The sequence below is a fragment of the Lytechinus variegatus genome, chromosome 5, assembly GCF_018143015.1.
Source record: "Lytechinus variegatus isolate NC3 chromosome 5, Lvar_3.0, whole genome shotgun sequence".
In the NCBI taxonomy this organism is placed as follows: domain Eukaryota; kingdom Metazoa; phylum Echinodermata; class Echinoidea; order Temnopleuroida; family Toxopneustidae; genus Lytechinus; species Lytechinus variegatus.
In genome coordinates this window covers 1952783-1977365 of record NC_054744.1, presented here as the reverse complement: position 1 = coordinate 1977365, position 24583 = coordinate 1952783, and the positions used below count along the sequence as shown (strand labels likewise).

At 35.9% G+C, this 24583-nt stretch overlaps 1 protein-coding gene across 2 annotated transcripts in view; it reads right to left on the bottom strand.

The window, feature by feature from the left end:
• Positions 1-2106: 2106 nt before the first annotated feature.
• LOC121415040 (transient receptor potential cation channel subfamily M member 3-like) overlaps positions 2107-24583 on the bottom strand; it is an 83325-nt gene continuing 60848 nt past the window's right edge. For both annotated transcript variants that reach the window (XM_041608112.1, XM_041608113.1), the window contains exons 6-23: positions 21887-22058; positions 21315-21483; positions 20125-20248; positions 19290-19463; positions 18556-18690; positions 16988-17038; positions 16131-16262; positions 14890-15167; positions 13410-13638; positions 12739-12930; positions 11740-11904; positions 11055-11183; positions 9615-9863; positions 8765-8939; positions 7841-7967; positions 6535-6728; positions 5845-5977; positions 2107-5426 (exon numbers count right to left, since the gene is read on the bottom strand). In XM_041608112.1, the coding sequence (XP_041464046.1) occupies positions 4043-5426; positions 5845-5977; positions 6535-6728; positions 7841-7967; positions 8765-8939; positions 9615-9863; positions 11055-11183; positions 11740-11904; positions 12739-12930; positions 13410-13638; positions 14890-15167; positions 16131-16262; positions 16988-17038; positions 18556-18690; positions 19290-19463; positions 20125-20248; positions 21315-21483; positions 21887-22058 (4212 nt within the window). In that variant the 3' untranslated portion in view covers positions 2107-4042. The remainder of the gene's footprint in view (positions 5427-5844; positions 5978-6534; positions 6729-7840; positions 7968-8764; positions 8940-9614; positions 9864-11054; positions 11184-11739; positions 11905-12738; positions 12931-13409; positions 13639-14889; positions 15168-16130; positions 16263-16987; positions 17039-18555; positions 18691-19289; positions 19464-20124; positions 20249-21314; positions 21484-21886; positions 22059-24583) is intronic.

Genomic DNA, 24583 nt, shown 5'->3' with positions numbered 1-24583 from the left:
CTGTATTTCTTATGAAATAAAACATTGCATTACAGTACTGCACATCTTAATTTCATTGAAAATATGCATAACAAAATGAATATGTAATGTTTCATTCAAGTGCATCCCATATCTTTAATAATTTGTCTTGTAATTTATCAATAGTTTTAATCACAAATGATTATGATTCTATTACAAAATGCCGAGACATTCCAACTTTTTAATATAAACCCCTTCTGACTGGAAATACAAACCTAATAAATTTCTCTCACTTGCAAAGTATGTACATGTAGATTTCTTGAGAGTGTATAAACACATGACGTTCCTTAATCACATAGAAGTGAAAAATAGAGATTTCAAAATATATAAATAACAACAGACATGAGCAATGTAATTTGAAACACACTATACTAGTCACACACTTTGGTAAGAATTACAATTCTTAAACTGAGTAGCAGTTGATCTTTTTGATATGGATTTCGGTCAAATAGTTAGTCTAGATTTTAGATCTGTTGGTTTATATGTTATTTTTCCTGTCTTTATTCTTCTTCTGCGCACTGTCCCCATCATTCATCTTTCCACCATGATAAAGATGGGAATTTCTGGGGCTGTTTTATATCAGGTCTAGAGGTCCAGGATGTGTTGTTTGCTCAACAGATTTAACCCTAAAAGGACTGGGGGCCATCATGGCCCCTCCTCAATGCTACGCCCAATATTTCCAAAACGCAAAAAAGATAGTGCCGCAAAATTTTATGACTTTTTCTTTAAAGTCTCGCGCAACTTTTGAGACAAAATTAGCGATATACAAGTATAGCACCGCGAGGCCACGTGACTTTTTACAAGACAATGTAAGGCCGAAAATGGTTAATTTTTATACTTTGTGTAAAAAGTCTACGGGAGATGAAATCCATAAAAGGGTGATTAATTTTCATTCTAATTGGTCTGCTTAATTGATACAGGGTTTAATTTATTTGTGAAATGGTCTGTAGTAATTTCCAATGAAAAAACAATGAAAAACAAAAGATGAAAAAACAAAACCAAAGAAATACATAAGGAAAAAAATTTGCTTTTGCAATTTTTCTTTGTGGAACCTTTAAAATTAATTAAAAAGATGACATCTGGAAAAAGAAGAAAATTTGAAGTGAGTGAGTGTTAAATATGCAAATAATGTTTTTCATACATAAATTTGCATATTTCATACAGAATAAATAAAAAATTATTTTTTCATACTGGCTTGTAGTTTATGTGGTAACAAAGGTACGTGTCAAATTTCTGCGCGATCACGCGAACGGCAGCCAAGATCGGAAGGGGGAGGGCCATCAATGCCCCCGCCCCCAGTCCTCATCTCAAATAGCCCAGTCCTTTTTTGGTTAAGAGAACAGTCCTGGCAGGTGTTTCATAAAGCTGTTTGTATGTTACGAGCGAAGGAAAAAAATTTGCTTTTGCAATTTTTCTTTGTGGAACCTTTAAAATTAATTAAAAAGATGACATCTGGAAAAAAGAAAATTTGAAGTGTGTGAGTGTTAAATATGCAAATAATGTTTTTCATACATAAATTTGCATATTCTATTCATAATAAATAAAAAAGAATTAATTTCAAATCATTTATTTTATACTGGCTTGTAGTTTATGTGGTAACAAAGGTACGTGTCAAATTTCTGCGCGATCACGCGAACGGCAGCCAAGATCAGAAGGGGGAGCCCGGAGGGCCATCAATGCCCCCCGCCCCCAGTCCTAAATACATCTCAAATAGCCCAGTCCTTTTTGGGTTAAGAGAACAGTCCTGGCAGGTGTTTCATAAAGCTGTTTGTATGCTACGAGCGACCCTACGAACGACTGGTGACCCTTTCTTAGGAGATATATCAGTAGCAATGAATATCTGGCATGTTTCACTTATCAAAAAAAAAGAGGATCACTGGTAACTTGTAAACCTCTACAAAACAGCCACCTGCCAAAGACTATCTAACAGTATGTCAGAGACTAAAAATTGGTATAACAAATTAGTGAGCACTAAACGAAAGAATCAATGGTTCATGATGCAAGTTTCATCAAGCTGTTTGTAAGATAAAAGCGACTTTAAGAACGACTGGTGATCTGTTCTTGTGGTAAATGGTATATTCATTGGCGATGGTTAAGCGCATAAGAAAGGATCACCAGTCGTTCTTAAAGTCACTCTTATCTTACAAACAGCTTTATGAAACTGCCCCCTGGGGCAGGGAGGATAAGAGGGTAGGAGAATACTAGCTAGCTGTGTGTAGTGTTTGATATTTTGAATGATCTGGGACCCATGGCATAAAGCTCAGAAATTGATCAATCTGCTGATTCTATGACTGACTGCATTGAATATTGTGTGTGATCAATCATAAAAAAGCAGCCCAATAATCAATTGCTAGGCTTTATGTGACTGGGCCTTGATGTGAACAATAGGAAGAGATTGGTCACTATTTTCCCATCTCTTTGACATGTACGTCTTTGAACCCTCACAAGACTGTATCCAGGGGGGGTTGTTTCACAAAGATTTAAGTATAACTTAAATCGCACTTAAATGCCGACGTGCACCTGAAATGCAATGCGCAATCTAATTGATCAATATGCAACAGTGCGCATCATCTTTTCATGATCTGACCAATGTGGTCATGGCTTTTATACCGCACACAACTATGCATTTAGGTGAGACTCTAAGTCAAACTTAAATCTTTGAGAAACACCCCCAGGGCTTGAATTAACCCAAGGCCATCCTAGGCCATGACCTCTGATGACCCTAGAATGATGCTCTTCAATATATTTGTAGACTCAAGGTCAACATAAGATGCCCTGAGGCCTTGGTGCCCAGTCATAATCCAGTGCATGTGTCCTATTGAAAAGTACATTTTTTTATTGATGCCCTTTTGTAATGGCCTTGAATACCCCCTAAAATGAGTGCTACATTCTGGTTCCTTTATTAGTGCCCTTCAAAATAAAAATAAAAACGGCCCTTGAAATGCATAATTTGAGCCCTGGTATCCTTTGGTCATCCTTGCTGATCAGGAGGATTTCAGTGAAAAAATGATCAATTAACTCAGACTTACTCAACACTCCATTTTGTTGATGATTAGACATGCATTGAGTCTTTTGTTAATTGTGTGATAGCTATGGTAGGGAATCTGTGAAAACATATTTGCATAATGAAATGCAAGCAATATTTAAGAAAAAGAAAGAGAAAGTACTTAGTTCTTGGTTATTTTCTTGGATTGGGCTATCAAATAAAAGAGCAAATAATATAATTTTAGACATTAAAATAGAACAGTTTGGAAGTGAGTTTTTGGTATCCTTTGTTTTTGTTCACTCATGCACACATGACTAATCATCTAAGTTATACCAGATGAAAGAAGAGACTCTAAGCTTTACAACAATGGGTCATTTGTCTATTACATTTTATGTTGTGACTTATTATTGGTAATTCTCATTTTTGTTTATTCCGGAGTGTACTTTTTGTTGTGTACTATCATTTTTACTTTAAAATATTACACAAGTATAGTGACCATTTTTCACAAATCTTCAATTAATTATAAACTGTTATCATCATTAAAGTAGATACCATTCTAAGTATTTCTATTAATCACAGTTACTATCATTATTATTGTTACTATTATAACTACCACTATCAGAGGCTGATCTAGGATTTACAGGGGGGGGGACACTTTCTGAGCAAAAAAAAGGCGAACAATCATTATTGGAGGCACTTTCCCATCTTAAAAAAAAACTTCCAGACAGGCATAACAAAAAAAAAGAAAAGGGGTCCCAAAGAAGAGAATGCCCCCATTTGCACTTTATTATTATCAATACTAATATTATTATTATCACTATTATAATTCATATGATAATTTTCATTACTTACACAAGATTTCAGATTACATCTTTCACACAAGATGTATTTTTTTTTATACAGACTGCAAAATCTTCATTTTACCTGACAATGAGTTTTCAAACTATGAAAATAAATAATCTTTACATTTATTAAGCACCATCAAATGGTGTATATATATATAGAGAGAGAGATTACCATTCCTTTGGTAAAGAGTCTTTAGAAAGTTGTCTCCCTCGTTCCCTCTTCTTCTCTGCTCTCCTGACTTGTCTGAGAATCTGAAGATTTCCGAACAGCGAATTCTATCCCACTTTCCTCTTCATCTTCAATATCGGTTTTAAGCCTAGTCTGGTCTTGATCAGACTCACTGTCATCCATGATATCGTAACATCCCTGCTCCACTTTCTTCAGGTGGTCAGGTCTGGTAGGCGAGACTAGTGTGTCGGATCGTATGCTCAGACTTGTGAAGGGAGTGAAGTCCAAGCCCATACCAGGACGAACAAATGGAGATGGCGATGCAGGCATTTCATTATCTATGTTATCATTCATGGAGATGTATCCAGTGCTGGATGTGGAAGCTCCGAGATCATGGAGGCGGTTGGCGTTCACCGAGCTGAGATCAATATGATCAGTAATTGTGGAGTAGACGGGGGCAGAAGTATACGGCATGGGACGCTGCATGGTTCCCAGTTTGGGTGTCTGGACGCTAGTGTTACTGTACACAGACATATTACTCTCAGAGTCTATATGTCTCATCCCAAGATGTCTGCCATGGTCTTTGGCCACACCAGATTCGGCACCAACTTGCCTCCTAACCGGACCTGGACGAGGATTTTCAATGTCTTGTTGAGGAGCTACCATGGACAGGTAACGTTCAAATGTACTTAATCTTAGGACTTTGTGGCAATGATTTCGCTTGATATCACTCCTACCTTGCTCAAGGATGACCGCAGGAACACTTGTGGGACTGCCAAGCGCCTTCAGGCCATCTTCTTTATCAGGGGTCAAAGGACGAAGGTCGCTCTCTCCACTGCTTTCAGCACTATGAGAGTCAATGCGCATTGCTCTCTCTGAGTCACGACTACTGTCTTTAGATGATGCTCCACCCGATTTCAGTTCAAGAGATCCATCATCAAAGTTCTTACTGGACACCAGTTTCCTGCGTCCAGTTCGAGGACTTACCCTCTCTATACTGAATTCCGGATTCTCCCTCAATAGCTCACCTTCTTTGCGTGAAAGACTCCCACCAACTGGATTTCCCCTATCATGTACCTTTGGTTTTTGCATGGGCGGATACGAGCCACCGCTCTTTGCTTTCCATCGTTGAATCTTTGTACTCTTCTCACTTGGGGTAGCATCATGATTCAGGGCACTATCGCTGGCACTCTTCAGTCGTGACTCAGGAACACCAAGAAGGTTCTCGTTGCTTTCTGTTGGCAGCAAGCTATTCATAAGAAGTTGACGGATGTCCATGATGTTCCTGGCGGTTTGGAAAGAAGCCTCTTCCACCCTCATCAGTCTACGTTCAAATGATCTCATACCAAGCTTGGAAATATTCTCCTTCTCTACGATCTCTTCAAGTTGATAAGAGTGATCCTCAGTCCTGAATCATCAAAGAAAGAATTTTTCATTATGTTTTTCCATCAATGAGCTGGCCAATAACAACAAGAAAATATACATGACAATATACAGAGTGGCGGACCCAGTCAGGGGACTAAGAACCACACACCCCCTTCTATCTGCCCATTGAATATACAATATGATAGCATAAGCTAAGAAAATTGTCATCTGCCCACCCATCATTTCAAAGTCCTGGATCCGCCAATAAATATAAACATAAACATGGAGTATATGTGAAGCCATTTGTTTGGTTAGTTGATAATATTCCTCTTTTTGATATCATAAAACAACTATTTTCAAGACATACATACAAGACGTCAATAGCAAAGTCAATATCAATTTGACGTTAGTGCCTCCATCAAGATTTGTGAATTGTGAGAGTAAAGTATAAAACTAGATACCTTTCAGCAACTTCTCGCAGTCTCTCTTCACTTGAGACCTGTCTTTGAATTTCTTTGTCCTTGAGATAGAGTTCTAAACATGCTTCCTCAAAGTCACGAACGGAATCCATAGCCTCTCTGTCCAAGAACAGTTCTGGAAAGGAAAATATTCAAATAAAATGATAACCAAGGAAGCATTCGAGGCTGGCCTTGAGGCTCCATATTGCCGGCAAAGGTCTTGAACTATGACTCAGAGAACTATCGGCCTTGACTACATCCCTGATAATGATAAGGGTTTCCCTTCAGATAATTACTCTGCATGTACTTGTTATGATCATGCCAACAAGGAAAAAAACAGTATGTGTAATCATCACTCTAAATGCACTTCCATTTCACATTTCAATGAAATAAATAACAAAAATAGAATTGTTAAACCATTCATGGGGGTAGTTTCACACAGATGATTAAGAGTCAAATTTAAATATCAGTATCATGGAGTATATAACACAAAACTGCATTGATAAGATCATCCTCAGAGGACACACAGCTACTCCACACTAATCAATGAGACTGTGCATTCAATATCATATGCACATTGGCATTCAAGACATGACTTTTGAAATCAGATTCAAATCTTTGTGAACCCCACCCCCCAGATATGTAAAGGCACAGAAATCTATAGCTAATGGAAAAACAAGAATAGGCACTTACTGAGTCTGATGTCCTTTTGTCGTTTCTCACACTTTCGACACTGGCAAACGACAAACTTGAAGAGGGAATACAGATAGTATATAATTGTGAAGGGAGGTACGAGGATGGGCTTCTGCTCGTATTTCATAGTCACATGATACCGTTGGAACTTCCATAGTTGGTTAGCAATTGGCATTATCCGCTGGAAGGTAGTGCTGGTTAACAATAGAACAAAAAAAATCCATCATTCTTGATGCTCCATTGATCTAGAGCTAGTTGCATAAGAGGTTATTATGGTAACTTGGCCATTTAAGTGTATCTAAAATAATAATAGCATTTGTATAGTGCCATCTACTAGTATCTAGAAACAATCTATTCCAAGGCGCATTTGTCATTATCATTATTACCCCGGCTTTAGCTCGAGCTGCCTTTCAGCGTTCGCGCATTCAAGGAATTAATCCTACCGGGTATCCATTCACCTCACCTGGGTCTATTGCAGGACAATGTGGATAAATTTCTTGCCGAAAGGAAACATGCCATGGCTAGGATTCGAACCCACGACCCTTTGTTTGAAAGGCAAGAGTCAGCACCACTAAACCACTTCTATCATGGAATCCTTGATTTTGATTGGCTGTTGAGTATCGTTACCATGGTAATTTACTGTAGGACGACAATGTTACTATAGTCATAATTTTTATGAAACATGACCCTATTATGACTTTTCTGCAAGGCAAAGGGAGGAAGAAGTATAGGAATAAGGAAATAAATATTGCACGATGCGTGAATTAGTGCTTGTATGTGGATGCACATATAATTATAGAAAAAAATAAATTATAAGGGTTTTACTCATACACAATCTTAAAATATTCTGCTTATCAGATCCTCAATATAAAAAAGCATTCTAGACAAAAATGTAGCTCAAGATTGAGTTAAAGCTGTATCTCTCAGAGTTGACTTTGAATCTTAAGCTGTGTTTTACTGGAGGTTTGCGGTAGATCATAATTAGCATTGGCCAGGATGATCACTGTTACATGCGTCTATTGTTCAACATTCCCATTGTCAGCCAATCAGAATAGATGTTTGAAATTCATTAATTGTATCATTATATTCCAGTGCTGAATCCAGGATTCTGAAGTACGAGTGCAAATCACAAATTTTGAAGTAGAGGGGGGGGGGGGGGGGCAGAATAAAATTATAGATTTAGATATAGACATTAATTTGTATGTTTAATTCTCAAATGCAGAGGTTTCATGTAACCCTTGTCAGAATCTCCCACTGTGCTCTTTGTAATGAATTTTGAAACTACCGTCAAGATCAGAGTACTTACTTGAAGAGAGCAATGAGCATGTTGACAATCAGAATGTTGGCTACTAAACAATAAATGGACATCGCCACGGGAACGACCCAACGACCCGTAAGACAAGGATCCATGTCTGGTCCATCTCCACACGGAGCTAAAAAGAAAACGAGAAACGGGAATGTAATGGTGTAAGTACAATTTGAACCCAAGGTTGATTCAAATCAACTCACTCCCTATTATCAATGCACCCACTGGCCTATATTCTGAACTTGGGTTTAATTCAATACTCTGATTTAAATTCATGGTTTAACTATGGAAAGCCACATGTTAAAGCATTTTGATATGAACATTCCAACCAAAGGAATCTTCAACCATTAAAGTTCCAAATGGTGGTATGAATACTGAAATCAAAATTCCAGTCTATTTCGAACCTCCCAATACAAATACACGCAAATTAAATTCCAAATCTTAATGATGACATCATTGACTGCGACTAGAAGCCTATTTTACACCAAATTTACTCAGACCACAAGGCTTGCAGCAAAGCAGAATTCTAATTAAAATATTCCTAGCATTATTCTGGGGCCCGTCTTAGAAAGAGTTATGATTGATCTGATCAATCACAACTATGGATGGCCAGCAACATCAGCATATGTTTGTTCAAAATATTTTCCAGATATGATGCATATTCATACATTCATCGTTCTCTTGAAGATTCAGTGAGATTCTGTTTGTTTACAAAGGACATTGTATAAATTTTCTGTAGACAAAATTATGACATTGATGGATTTCCATATAGTTGAGGTTGATCGGATCAATTGTAACTCTTTGTTTGATGGGGCCCAGAACTTTGAATGAAATAATTCCACTTCTTTGAACTTTGGCATTTAATGCAAAATGCAATTTGATAAGATATTGATCATGCAGTGTGTGTTAGGTTTAAGTACGTACGATTAATCTTGCCAGCATAGACTTCTCCATAGATCATCCAGTATGGCTCATGAAGGACTTCTCTTACCGGCCACCAACTAGGATCAACATCAGGGTTTAGAATAGATTGACGGATCACACCAAAGCTCACCAGAATGATTATCAATACTACTAGAAAGTAGCACATATCCCGTAACTAGATAAAGACAACAAAAAAAAACATCAAATATAAAATATTTTCTCCTTTTCCAAGATCTTCAGACTCATTTTTAAATTGTTACCACAACTGGAATGTATATGCATTAAAATGAACAAGTACGACAAGAATCAAGAACTTTAAGAGTCTTGTAAATATACCAAAGATATCAAACAAAATTTTTAATATTTTTTTATATTAACCTCATATCAAATCTCAACATTTCATATTAAGATCAATAAATTTTAACAAGATTTTTTTTCATTAAGAAAAGTAATTGGATATTTTTTTAATTGCAAAGGAAGGGGATTTTACTTGTTTTAATGACTTGATTGTTTGAAATCGTTTTCTTCATTAAGAAAAGGAACTAAAGATCATAACAGGATGTTCATAAACTTTCTATTGAATGTAAGTGGAGGAGATTTTACAAGGTTCAATGACACTCCCCCATTTTTCTATTTTCTTATTCAACAAGATATAGAACAAAAGACCATAATATAGGATGTTCATAAATTCACCTATTTGAATTGTAATGCAATGGCTTTGTCATTATAAATTCAAGATAAGAGGTGACTCTACAAGGTTTAATGACCACCACCCTCCTATTCTGTATTCTAAATATATGTGGTAATTGTTGTTGTTTTTTCTGCATTCAATAGCACAGCATTTACTCACCATTTTACCAATCATATTAATGAGAGGTCCAAGATAGTTACTAACACTCAGAATCTCTAGGAATCTCAGATACCATAGAACAATGACCACACAGTAGACCACTCTACCAGATAGATGGGTCGATGGCACCATACGAAGGATGAAACCAGTCATGAAGGTTACGATGGCGATTACATCATGGACATTCCAGAAGACAGAGTAGAAGACACGAAACTTATGTGCAAGTTTGGTGGGCTCCGCTAACATGAGCTGAAAATAGATGAGAATCATGGATAGGATAGAATTAACCCTTTGGCTTTTTTTTGAAAAGGTGATATAACTGGGGATGTTACATAAATAGATATGCTTGGTATTTACAATTGATTGCAATTTTTGTACATGGCTTGCTATAGCATTACAGTTATGATTAACTGAAAATTAATCATAACTGTTATGCTTCAGGGCCCACTGATGGCAACCTAACATTGACAGTCAAAACATACCATTCAGGGTTGAATATTTATTTTTTTATTTTTTTTCTACAGAGAATTTACAAGAATCAGATATGTTTGATTTAAATCACATTTTGCTTAGTTATATAATTTTTTTTTCAAATCTATTATCATGAAAAATAAAGTTCAATTACAAAGAATTCTTACCCTAGAAATCGCATCAATCTCAACCCAATCACAAATATTAATCTAAACATCGTTCCATAGAGCACTTCAGTCACACAGCCTACTTAAAAATATCAAATAATTCAATAACCATTAGTTTCATCATTCATGTACATGAATTGGAAGTCAAGGACTTACTAGACACTCACCCTTAATCTTTACCTTAATGTCGGGGGGGGGGGGGGGATGAGGATCTAAAAGAGTCTTTTCTTCTTCTTCAAAAGCACTAAATCTAAATTTCATCTCAGAGACTATTATGACATTACATTGGGGTTTTTTCAGATAACTAATGCAAATATGAACTTTCAATGGCAGAGAGGGAAATAAGATACAACTTTACAATAGTCAAACTTAAGTCAAGTCACTGCTGATCACATGTACATCTTCAGTTTTAATGGAAGCAGTTTATATGATTGACTTGATTTTTATCATTTGCATAAGATCAGAAAAAAAAATTGTGAATGTTATATGATAATCATAAACACCAGGACAAGAACATTTACAATGTTAACTCTCAAACATTGGCAGAAACACGCATGCATAGCAGTCTGGCTAAACAATGGACTGAAGTTGATGAAAACATGCTATATACAAATGATACACAACATTGAGGAAATTAATAAGACTACTGGAGGTACTGTACATCTGTTACAGCTTTAACATGCCAAAGGCATAGTAAGAATTTTTGGACAACAGTTTTTATACTTTTCTTATGACCACTCAATATCATCATAATAATCAGATAAGCTAAAATGCATGCAATCATTTCACTTTGGAATAATACCTCTCTGACATGCTCCATGCCTGTTGTAATTATGTAGAGGATGACGATCCACTCAAAGAATGACGGCATTGCTTCCATCCGAAACAGGCATACATAGTTATACATGAACATGAATACTACGTAGAATATCTGGATACAAGATTGGAAAATAATAACAAAGCATTCTTTATACAGTGCATAGCACAAAAATAAATGTACATGTCCATCGCTATGTACTCAGAAGAAATAAAGAGAAATAAAGACTGACATATGACAAAGAATCACACCTTTATTGAACATAACAATCATACCAAAACAAAAAAATGGAGTATAAAATTTGTTGCAAGGATAGTGATAATACAGCAGCAGAATATATTATGAGTATGGCATGATTTTATCAAACATAGCAAGAAACACTGAAGTTAAAAACAAAATTCCAAAGTGTAAATATAAAAGGTGTAAAATAGATGAGTTTTGTTTTATGCTGTTACAGTTCTTAAATTTTCCCTTTCAAATATTTAAGGATAACATCAGTAAGATCACAATGCAAAAGAGAGAGAAAAAGAAGTATGAAAGTAAAAAAGAAAACATTCCACTGAAAGAAAAAAAAATAGCTTATGCTAATGTCACTCTGAGGCATAAGAGTAGAACTTAGACCTATTCATCTATAGATATGAATAAGGAAGAGAGGAAAGAACAAACTCACGGTGTAAGACCAGAACTTGGTGATAGGAGCATTGAAGAATTCATAGAGCTTCTTTCCACCACTGAGCTGGCGTTTCTGAGTAGGTTTTTTCTCACACGGTTCCTCTATGGGATCAATCTCTTTGGATGTCATAGTAAGCCGCTGACGAAGACCTTTCCTCTCAGACTACAAAAGAAGAGGATATTTCTGTTGAAGCTAACTGTTTTCTTAATTAATAAGGAGATATTTTTCAGAGTTGTAGACTACAGTTATGACTTGAGATGCTTACTTTGCTTTAACTTGCGACTCAACTTGCAGAGTGCCCAAATGACTTAGTCTTGATCTAGACTTGCTACTTTTTTTACTCAGCCCTATTTGGAACAGCGTGATAAACAAGGCGCATTTTTCCACAATTCTGGTCAATTCAACGCTACTCTTTTTTTACAACATTGATTAAACAATTTTACCTTTTGATTTCTACATATCATTTATTAATAGATGATTAAAAATGATAGTATTAAGAGATCAATAATGAGAAAAATGTGAGATAATTTCCACCTTCACTGCGCTTGTATCACCTTCACTCCCCTAGGTACTTTCTGTCCCACAATGCATTGCAATCAAGAAGCAAAAGGCCTAAAAAATATGATGTCGGCTAGTATCAGAAAAATGGCTCTGTTGGTCAATCTTTATGTTTGTCTTTATTCTTCAAACCACATAAATGAAAAGTTGATATGTGGCACTCAACACGTCATGCACTGCACATTGACATTCATCTATGCAGTCAAATTGTAAATCAAAGTGCTTTCTTTAAGCCTTTGAAATTTAATTTGAGAAATTCTTCACCCAAATCTGAAATTTTCTCCCCAAAACATAGAAAACATATTTTTCTTTTGTCTGCTACAAATAATAAACAAAAAAATAGTGACCCCGTTTTTCACATTCTACAGTCAGTTAGATAAAGGTAACATCACTTCTTTTTTATTCTTAAATGGGTTATAGAAAGATGGGAGGTGTTACCATAGGTATCTCCTCTTCTTCCTTGATGTTATGTAACCTAGTGAATGATGTAGATGATGTTATAGAAGGTCTATCAGCATCCTCTACATCCTGCATATGTTCCTCCAAGGTTTGAGGCATAAGGAGAAGCTCTTCAGTGGTCTTGAACCCGATAGCAAAGATGCAGACAGGGAACAGAAGACTTGTTATAACCTGGTTATTAGAAGATTTAAAAAAACAGTAAATACTAATATAAATTCATTGTTTGGAAAGTAAAATGGCAATATAATGCTATCGATTGCAAAAAAAAGATACCAATTATTCTGTCCCCAGAAAATGTAAAAAAAAAAAAAAATTTTCAAGAATATTGGCCATATTGCCCTTGTACTTGATAAATATATTTCCCTATGTAGTCTGATATAAACCCGAATCTTGAAGAGAGCAAAATAGGTCTAATGAGAACATGCAAAGCAACATGGGAGTAGCAAGTGGATCAGGGGGTGGGGGCAAAATTGAAGTCCAATTTTTGTCCTAAGGCAGATTCAAGATTCCCTACACAAAAAAATAGCACAAAAAAGGGAGGAAGGAAATAAAGGGGGAGTTGAAAGAAGAATGAAATGAATTGAAATCCACCACTAAAAAGATGAGAAATAGAAAATTGCAAACTGAAGAGTGAAGTTTGTCATGCTCACCTTGATGTTGATATACTTTTGTGCCTGCATACCACCGTGCCAGAGATCATTGAGTAAAACCTGACAACACGCATGTGCCATGAACTTGTTGTGCTGGGCCATGGCAGCAAGACTCAGACAAGTATGCTTGCTCCAATTGTCCAGTTGAACGGTCAAGAGTTGCATGGTCAAGACCTCATCCTCTCTGTAGCACTGATCTAGCAAGTCCATTGCTAGATCATTGAATTCCCTGCAAAATGAGAAAGAAAAATGTGTAAGCAACAAGATATAATGGATTAATTCATTCCTGTATTAAAAAAACACCTCCTTACTATTCGATTCAATGTTCATAGATCTACATGTATAATACAAATAATGCACAGGACTGTGTTTTAAGTTCAAGGCACTTGGGCCAAGTGATTTTTGCATGATATTGTGAATACATGAGATACATGCACCCCCACTAACATCATGATTTTAAACTTGTGCATGATTTGTTTTGTAAAATGAGTCAGTATTGTGAGTTTGTAGTGAAATATCTGTTCACATCCCTAAGAACTATGACAGATCACAGAGACAAAGAGGTCGCATATGCTTTCTGTTTTGACATTTTAACAGTAGCAAGCATAACGTGCACCTAAAATAACATAAAAATCCTTGTCATGAAGCCTTTTCTTTAAAAACCTACATGTATTGTAAAATAAAAGTAGGACGGTGTATTCAGAATATATCAAAATATTTTGCCATTCATCTTCCAATTACAGATCTTCATTTTCCATCATTTATTTCAGGCAGCACTTTCTCCTCTTAAGAAGGGTTATGCAATGACACCCTCTTCTCCACTGATTTTTGTCTTGAACATCATCCTCATTCAGACCCATTGTATTGCTTTCATTCTTCACTATATCTTTCCATGTAATCTTTAGTAATTCCTTTTTTTCTCTTTATGTTATCAACATCCAGATCCCATATTCTATTCACAGTCATAACCCTTTCACTTTGCAAGCACACAAACGCCCAAAGGCAGAATATGTCTATGATGGTTTTCAGACAAACACCTTCAGTTGATATAAACTAGAACTGATTTTAACTACGTCATTTTGCCTTTTCATCATGGGATCCAAGCATGCATAGATTAGGTTTGAAGCTAGAGAGTAAAGTTCCATTAGAATATATAAGAGAGCTTATAGTCCATTGAATACTTAATTTTGTAATTCCTATACTTCCATCCAATGACACAAAAAGCAATGCTGATTTTTTTTAACCAAAATTCACTGTACTTTTAATTTGGGATATTTTCTGTATGCCCTACAAGATGGTAAAGGAATTGGAGTCACATAGCCAACAATTCTGAAATATGGACTTTTCAAAAGCACAAAAGTAAATAAGACTTGTTTTACTCATTCACTAAGAAATTCATTGCACAGAGTTGCTTTCTCTTGTCACTGTATGGTTGTATAGGCTTTATACAGGGTTCCAGCAGGTAATATGTTTCCCTTACTGAGCATATCTCCTGAGTTCCCCGCTGCTTTCAGCTTCTAGATTCATGACTTCTGCTGACTTGGCCATGGCACGGTAGAGTGATGAAGCTACCAGTGCCTTGGCAAGAGCTTCCTCATCCTGTCTCCAGAGAAACAAGGCCATGTTATGACGTTTGGTAAGGACCGCCCAGATGAAGAGTTCATTGAACGGGAACGGGAAGGTCTGAAGATAGCGATCAATTGGAGGGATTGTGGCATCAGAGACCTCTCTTTCCATCAGTAATGCGAAAGATAGACCCTGGATCAACAAAAACAACAAAAGAATCATCAAATTCTACATATTGTATATAGCCAATACTCTGCAATATCAACTATCAATATCAACATTCAGGGTCACTTTGTTTGTACATGCATTCCTGGTAACAATTAGCACTGCAGCTGATCAACGGAACAGCTAGCAGGCTCAACTGGTTGTAGAAGTTCAGATTTTGTTGTTGCTCTATCTTTAATAATTTTCAAAACATTGTTTGCAAAATTATGGATCAATTTCAACTGTAGACAGTTTGGAAACTGAGAAGATTTATAAACAGGTCTGTGTTCCTAATACTGAGAAACGATGATCAGCTGTTCATAGTGTAAGTACATGAAAGGAAATTTACCCCATCGAATTTGGATATCACTGATTGTCGGATATATCTGATGAGCAGAGTTGTAAATGATTTTCTAAGGACAGTGGGGTGAGTACAAGTTTCAAACAGACGAGAAAAAACGTCAACGTCAACGCAGCAGAATTTTAATGTTACAGGCCAATGTTAAGGGCCAATAAATTCAAGCAAGATCTTGAGAAGTCCTCCTTGGTCTTGCTCTTTTTCATAGTCCTTGGTTGAATAAAGATTCCAAATATAGTATCATGTGTAAGTTTTAACATATATGGATCTAGGTTTGAAAGAACAGGTCTTAAAGTAGTTGATATTCAATCTTTAGTGATGCTGAGTTTCTAAGGCATTTTTTTTCCAGCTTTTCCAAGGTCCAGAGGAAATTGCACCGGCGACCAGCTGCGTTGGTCAGGCAGCAGTAGACCAGTCGGTTTGACCCAGCCCTAAATTACATGTAGTACTACTCATAATATAAATGTAAGGGCATTTGAATAATCATGCTCCACTCATAAATTCATGATAAGCTTATGAAAGCCTACATTCATTTCTTTCTTATTCCTACAGGTGGAATAACAGTCTAAACCACATTCCACAATGAAGTTTACCTTTTTAAGAGTAGTTTGGTGAAGAGCTTTGAATCTTCTATCTGTGTACGTTGATTGGTAGGTACCACCCATCAGATTCTCAAAGACTAAACCCATATCATACAATGAGTACTTCAATAGCTGGTGATGGTGCTGTAATATGAACATATAATTTCACATTTAAGTTAATTAATGAATCTTTCATTCCATTTCCACAAATCTTTGAGGAAAAACTGATGTAACACTACGTTATGATACTAAAAATAACAAATACAGTTAAAATAAGAATTATTCAGTCCCCATTTTATTTAATGATTATGTATTTGTGCAAATCTTTTCAAAATTTGTTTGTTTCTGGAATGCAACACCAACAGAATCTAAGTGACATCAACAAAACTATCAAATTCAAAACAAGACACGAACCTTTGATTTAATCATACATTGGAATTATGTTCAGTCATGCATGAACAGACATGGTAGATCACAATTTAATGTAATTTGTGGACAACCTCTGTGCAAACCCAATGAAGAAAACGTCATTAAAATGTTGGGTGCGTTACTCAGCACATACAACACACGTACGCAGAACTTTGCCGTCGCTACTGTTTCAAATTTCATGGAAAAAATGTGACTCCACTGAGAGCATTCCCTTATAAACAAAAGTACTTTACATGAATCATTTCTGGAAAATGGTTTGTTGCTAAATGAACAGGTTCAGGAGATGGTGATGAGAACAGCACAGAAGTGATCTTTGAACTTGGTTATATGAAAAGGTTTAAGAGAAACCAGTTCAAGGAAGAAGATGAAAACAGGGTCTTGTACGCACCAAAGCTTTACCCTTTCCATGGCAAAGAATAAAGAAAATTACATTAACTCACCTTTCTAACATCTTTGACCAAATGCGCGAGCGTGTTGCCTGGACCTTGTTTCTGAAAAGTATAAATATAAAAATACATGTATATATAATTTGTGTATATTTAGAGCTGGAGATACATCACTACGTTATCTCAAGTTTGATTTGATTGGATATGATTAATTCATATTCCACACAAAAACACAATAGCAATACCTGTTTTGACAAATATTACAAACACTGCAAAATGTATCATACAAGAACAATGTCTAAGATTGTGACAATATGCGGATGGATTTACTAGAAAGGTTAGGTTGTGTGATAGAGATTCCCTTCTTGAATTAAAACATTAATTAACTTTAATTTAACTTTGCGAGACATTATGTTATTTCGATATTGTGAATTCGAATTATAACGCAAACGTTTTACATATATGAATTGCAATTATTACATTTTTCGGTATATTTCGTTTTCCTACATATACACATGTATGATTCAGTTTCTTCTTCGTTTCTTTCTTTCATTTCCCTTACCTTCTTCCAACTCATTCAAGCCTTTTCATTCCCACTTCTCCACCCCATGATTTATCCTTTTCTAAACATCTCTCCCAATTTTCCTTTCTCTTATCCCATATGTCATCCTCTCCTTCCTTTCTATGTTTCTTTCTCTCTTGTTCTCTTTCTATAGGCCATCCTTTCAACCTTTAGTCTGTTAAAAGTTGTATTTAGTCTTAAGATGTAGTTATTTCATATTATTATGTAATTGAATTGTGAAAATGATGTGTAATCAAATTTTTTAACATTACAATTGTAAACTTCATGTAATTCAGCCTTTGGGCTGCGATATGTTGTTTTTGCCAATAAATACCATTTTACTACTACTACTACTACTAATTTCAATTAATTAATCCAAGTAATAAATCAAAAGAGAAAACTAACATTAAAATGCATGTTTAAACTAATTAAAGAAGGTACGTTATATCAGTGAATGCTTAATGCCACTAAAATAAATTATGAATAACAATGGGCCAAGAAGGCTTCCTTGAGGAACTGCAAGTAACAGATTAACTACATGTAATAGGAGTCAGAATTATTAAAGCTCACAAATTGCACCTACTTAAGAGGTAACTTACAAACCGCTGCAGTGCATTCCCCTTTTTCTTTGTAACATAGAATCTCATGAATGAGAGTGCCTTAGAAGAACCAAGGAGCATGAGTTTTTACTTATCTACAGAAGTAGCAAGTTGATCTATAAGACTTAATATGCTATGGGTTGTTTTTTTTTTTTCTACAGCCAAACCAAAAGTCATATATGTTCTGGGTTTTTTTTAAAGAAAGAAATAGTTCTCATGTACATATTTTTTTTCTTCATTTTTTTGTTCAAAGTGAGGATAATAAAGATATAGGGCTATAACAATTGACATACATGTACATGTAATTACCTTTTTAAATTCTACATAAATCTACATTACAGCTTTGCTCAAGAAATATTATCAGAATATGAGAGAATAGCTTTTGGCACTACTTGATAAGTCATATAAGGTATCAAAAATATTTTGTGTACATTTACAAAACAAGTGAATGGATTAATTACCGTATTGTACAGTTCTTCCAATCTTGCTACAGTCAAGAACTTGTGCATGTTGACGCCATTGTCTTTGAGTAGTTTGACAAATTCAACTTTGTCGTTTGTCAGAGCATCCATCATTACTTGGTCAAGAACTCCTTCCTATAAGAGCATAAACGTAAAAATAATCACTGCTCAACATTGTATCTCAGCAGTTTCAACATACATTAAATCTAACCAAATATAAAATCAAATCGCTTCCAAAAAGAATTTAAAGAATGACTTCATAAGAATATGCTGAATTATAATGAATTTAATTGTCAAATCCAAAAATCCATCTACAATGAAGGTATAATGTAATTCAAGGGTAATTTACATGAACAAATTGCATATCCAGGGCAAAGGGGAAATTTCATGACGCAATCTTTAACTGAATTTTATGAAAAAAAGACCTAAACAAGTGCAAAGTCTCTGTGGTTTACAATGGATGTCAGTTTAAAAAAAAATCTTGACCACAGGTGACATGAAATATTTCCAAAATGACTATCTGGGGAGAGTTTCATGAAAGGACTTGTAGAATGTTTCATCCCACAAGTTCTGACAATAAACCTAGTAACATTGCCTCTTGGCCAATTGAAATAAAGGAAATTTTCAGATCTGTCAACTTGATGGATAAGAAATGATGAAGAAACACTCATCTGGAATGCTTTACAATGGACAATAACTAGTTTGACACCTTCATCAAGTTAGAGTATACTTACTGGCCAGTCTCTACCATGGATAAAGATCTGTTTCTTGGCAATGTCCACCCTATTCCAAGACAGGGCCATGTTAAGCTGATCTGTGTAAGACTTAGTCTGAGCTTTCAACAGGGCTGTCAAGATGGCAAGATCAAAGTCTTCAACTCCTTCCGTACCCAAGCAAAATACAGTTATCTGCAAAGATGAAATAAAAAAATACAACTAATGCAATCAAGGTTCATCTTTTGATCACAATACACAAAGAAATATCAGTCACCTTGAAATTACAACTATAACAACTATGCAAACAAGTCTATTTCTACAGGGTTCCCAGCTTTTCAAGAAAACAAAATTCCCTGATTTTTCCCTGATGAAGTTTAAAAATTCGCTGATAATTATTCAAACCCATTCCAGTTTCACATGTTTTCTAGGTTGTTGCAGTGTACGTTATTTTCAGTATAAAAAACAGTTATTTAAAACTATTTAAAACTATCTAAAACTATTACACAGGCATGTAATGGCCTCCATTCTCCCCATACAACTTTCTCTTGATTTCTCTTCAAATTTTTGCTTGTGCTTAGCTTTAAAAACACATTGGGCTTGCTACATGCATGGCCCGGCTTTTGGTTAGCATGGGTGTAAAAACATTAATCTTTACTTAACCTTCACTTTAATTTGAACTTGAATTTACCTTAACTTAAACTTAATATTAACATACCTTTACCTTTCCTTAACTTTAAATTAACTTAAATTTAACCTTCAGTTAACCTCAACTTAACCTTACCTTAAACGTAACTTAACCATAACTCAACCTTAACAAAATGAAAGACTCTACTCAACATAAGAAGCGCCTCACCATTTCTTTCTTTTTCATGCATTGTTCAAGCTCATGGTAGAGCTTCTCACTCTGTCTGTGGGTGAAATCAAATGTGTGTTTGATTGTCTCCAGTATCTGTTCTTTCAATGGAGCGGATAACATCCTAAAAAGAGAAAAGAGAATCATACCTTATCAACGAACAAAAATAAAAATTTTACAAAATGTTATCGATAGGCAAATGACACTAAATTACTTTAGTCATGATATCATTAGTTTATCCATGATATATGTTCACGATCAGATCAGATCAATCTTATTTTCATATTTGCAGTGCATGTGGATTTCTTTTGTGTGCTTCACTCTTTCCTATAACAACACCCCATCCCCCTCTCTCATTTCCTATTTCTTTATACTGTCTGTGATTTCCCAACATTTGAAACAATCATATTTACATCTTTTCCTAAAAAATAATGATAATAACAATTTTAACTGTAAAGGTCAGGTGAATTTATCTTTTAATAATAAATATTGCAACTACTTGAAACTGATAGTGTGGAGCATACAGTTGATTGATGAACAGGTATAGTCCTACAAGCATCATTGGATTAAAGTAAAGTATCAACATCAAATGGTCCCCCCTCCCCCTCCTTTATACATGTTTTCACCTATGCTTTCATTGCTGATGCAACAGCAGAATAGTTTTGCTAACACAATCAGCTCAGTGATGAAAGAGGAAGAAGAAGAGATAAATGAGGATTACTTTACAAGTTTGTGTGAGCTCGGGAGGGAAATGATTCTGCTCTGCGTACGTAAGAGCAGATCAAGAGTTGAGACAGGTGATTTGTAAGCACTGAGGCTGAGGCTACACTGCAGGCCTGTACATGCCTTGCTCAAACTTGCAGCTACATGTAGCAAAATCAGTCACCGTAAGACGAGATAATGTAACAATCATATGTAAACTTGTATTGGCCAATCCAATCATCTTTCCATGCAAACTTTTTTGAAGGACTGCCCAATAGAGCAAAAAAAAAGGGAAAATGGTAATTGTGAGTTCTAAGATGAAGAAATGATATCACCGGCACAATCATTGCACATTCATGATGACATGCATACAACTGCTTTACCAAACTTCATGACCGTGATGAAGTAATCCTGGCTAAGTAAGTGTGACGTAAATTGTTTCCGTGCAGGCACGCACATAACTGTGAATATACTCAGTAATCTCTTACCCGTTTTCACTGGTATACTTGTGCATGAATGCAATGATATCTGCAGCTCTTCCAGTGCCATCAAAGACCACAACAGGTATTGGTGGATCCCCACTGACATTGGCTAGTACTGTACGTACCACATTAGCTCCTCCTTCAACCACAACACTAACCACTGGTACCTGACGTCCTAAACAGAGCAAAACAAATATTCTTCTACAGTTTAACTTGATAAATGACACATTTAAATACACTCTTCTAGTAACAAGTTGTTCTACCATTTCCAGACAGAGCATATTTTGTACTCTTTACTTCTACAATTTTCAGATAAAGATTATATGCCCTTTGACCTCTTAAACCCCAATCTATTCAGATCATCATTCCTCCGATATGCATACATGGGCCAAGTTTAAAGTTTAACCAGAATATGTTTTTTTTTACTGAAAAAATGCCTCAAAGGGTTAAGATTGAGATATTGTGAGAACAAGGTAATTCAAATGTATCCAACATCTTTCATCTTTGACTTTGGACCTCGTGGCCCCTAAATCTGAACAGATCATTTATGGATTGGACAGACTGTGTTGTACACTTACGGGCATTGACATGCTGCGTCGAGAGGTACTTCTCAAACTTGCGTCTGACCAGCATCTCACATCCATACTGGTCAACAGTTCCATTGTCTACAAGAAGGAAATGAGTGTGGTGGCTGTTCAGCTTAAAACCTTTACTCACGGGACAGGCAACAGAATGGTATGGACGGACAGCCTGCAAGATAAAAGGAAACATTAATCAAGAAAGATCTTTGAAGATGCAGCACTGTCAACCAGATAAAAAGGTGAAAAGGGGGTCGTGCAATTTGACAGAGAACAGCGTAAGGAATCATGTTCATGTACCATCATCATCATCATCATTTCGGTCAGCATTTTCCCCCTTACGAAAGGTTACTGACTGTCATGCAATGACACTCCCTACTTCCACTTCTTTCTATCTTCAGCATCATCCTCCTTCAGACCAACCTTGCTGCTTCCCTTCTTCCCAAAATATTCTTTCCAAGTAATCTTTGGTCTTCCCATACCTCTAATGCTATCTATTTCCAGATCCCAAGCTCTTTTAACATGTTCATTATCTTCCCTCCCAAACACGTTGCCCATCCATCACTTCTCTTTACCACTTCCACAACAGTTTCCACCCAGCCTAACCTTTCCATGAACTCACTTAGGGTGTTTTTTCTATCATATTTTCATACCATACATATTTTGTATCATGGTTTTCCTTTTATTGTCTTCCTATTCCATGTTTTTTTCTTTAATAGTCATAAACATATACCACCCCTCATCTGATACAAGCCTTATGAAATCTTGCCTTTTATTCTCAACGTGTACACTAGCTCAGTCACATTTCCCCTGCGGCGGCTGTATGGCAAGTCAAAAACAGCCATTTTATTTGTTATTACTCAAACCACCTCTATGTAGCTGGGACAAAGTGTGAAAACGGCAATTTTTTACTCGCTGTACGGCCACCATATAAATGTGACTAAAGTACGAACCTTATACAAGCTAGGATCGAAGCCAGCTCATTGACAAACTAAATCAAGCATTCAGCATCCTTCATAAAAATCATAAGAGCTAACCTGATGTAGGCAGATGAGCAGTGATATTGATCATTTTTCTGTGCTTCATGTGATAGTTATTGGCCACTGCTTCTAAATTATGCACAAATTTCTGCTTGACTGGTGACCTACTCACTGTTGGGTGCTTACCCCCCCCCCCCCCCCTTTACATCACCTACAGTTGAAATCTAATTTTTTTAGATTCCTTCCTGTATTAATAAACATCTGAGTGCAAAGCTTAGAATGCACCCCTCATTCTGTAGGTCAACAGATATGTGTAAAGCTGTGTATAACCTATAAACAGCTTTATGAAACGCCACTCTGAAGCCATTGCCAACCGAAATGAATACTTTTTAGATTAGTTTCTTTACCCCGGACAATCCTTTACCCTGGACTAACCTTACTTAACCCCACACTACATGTAAATGCTTATCGGACATCACACAGCTCATGATAAAAATACGAGCATTTTAAAAATGAACTTTCATCTCCTGTGATTGACTAATTCTTAGCCTCGCTTTTCTTTAGCCCAGTTACACATGAGACTGGAGCTCTCTTAGCCCTGCTTTCAAAATCTGAGAAAAAAAATTATGTTTTATAACTTTCTTGTGAAAGATCTGACCAAAGTGGCCTTACAACAGCAAAATGAATAAGAAATTGTTCGATAAAATTCTGTAATCGTTAGCATTAGCTACACAATTCAATATCAGATCTTGTAAATAGAGAAAGTCATTTGTGGTGATGGCTCTGTGAAATGATTAAACATATGAACGCAATTTTGTGTCTCAATAGTGCATTTGAAATTGATTTTACGGATCAAGGACCATTCGTCACTGGCTTGAGACGATTGAATTGATGTGACCTTTTATGGAACAAACAGTGGAGCAGCATATAAAGCAAAAGGTCGTAGATTGAGAGATTATTACTAGGAAACAGCTCAATACCACATTTCGGTCTATAAGAAACTAAACTCATGTCTAATTGTGTTTGGATCTTTTGCTCAAAAGAATTTTTGAAGAATTCTGTTGAGAGAATTGGCATGATGCCACCCATGATCCCTTAACAAGGAAGTTCCCAACGACAATTAAGTTCTTTTTAAAATAAGCAGAAAAATAAAAAAATATATATATTGTGAAGCTTTGATGAAAATCATAAAATCCAACTAAAAATTTTAACAAATAGTTACAAATTTCAAAAGTTTAAATTTGTGATGCCATTTGCATCAAGCAGCTTTCCTAGTAAAACCTGTGAAACACGTCACCACCCGAGAGGAAACATAAAACGTGGCCTTTACAGACACGTGATCCCTGCTGAAGGCAAGTTCTTATATACACAATTTGCCTCCATGGGAATCAGTTTTAGTGGTCACTATAGGCAGGTGGCTCCTATAGACAGGTTCTTGTACACACTATCTACCTCCATCAGAATTGGTTTAAGTAGTCACTATAGGAAAGTGTTTGCTATAGGCAGGTTTTTAAACACACAATCTGCCTCCATGGGAATCAGTTTTAGAAGTCACTTTAGACGGCTGGCTGCTAAACAAAGGTGGCCTCTAACATATGTTTCTTTAATTATATAAATTCAAATATTCTAATGGTATATGATAAATACAAATTTCTATAATAGAGAAGAGGGTAAGTAGTGATGTGTCTGTTGATATATCCGCTGCACATTCATTTTT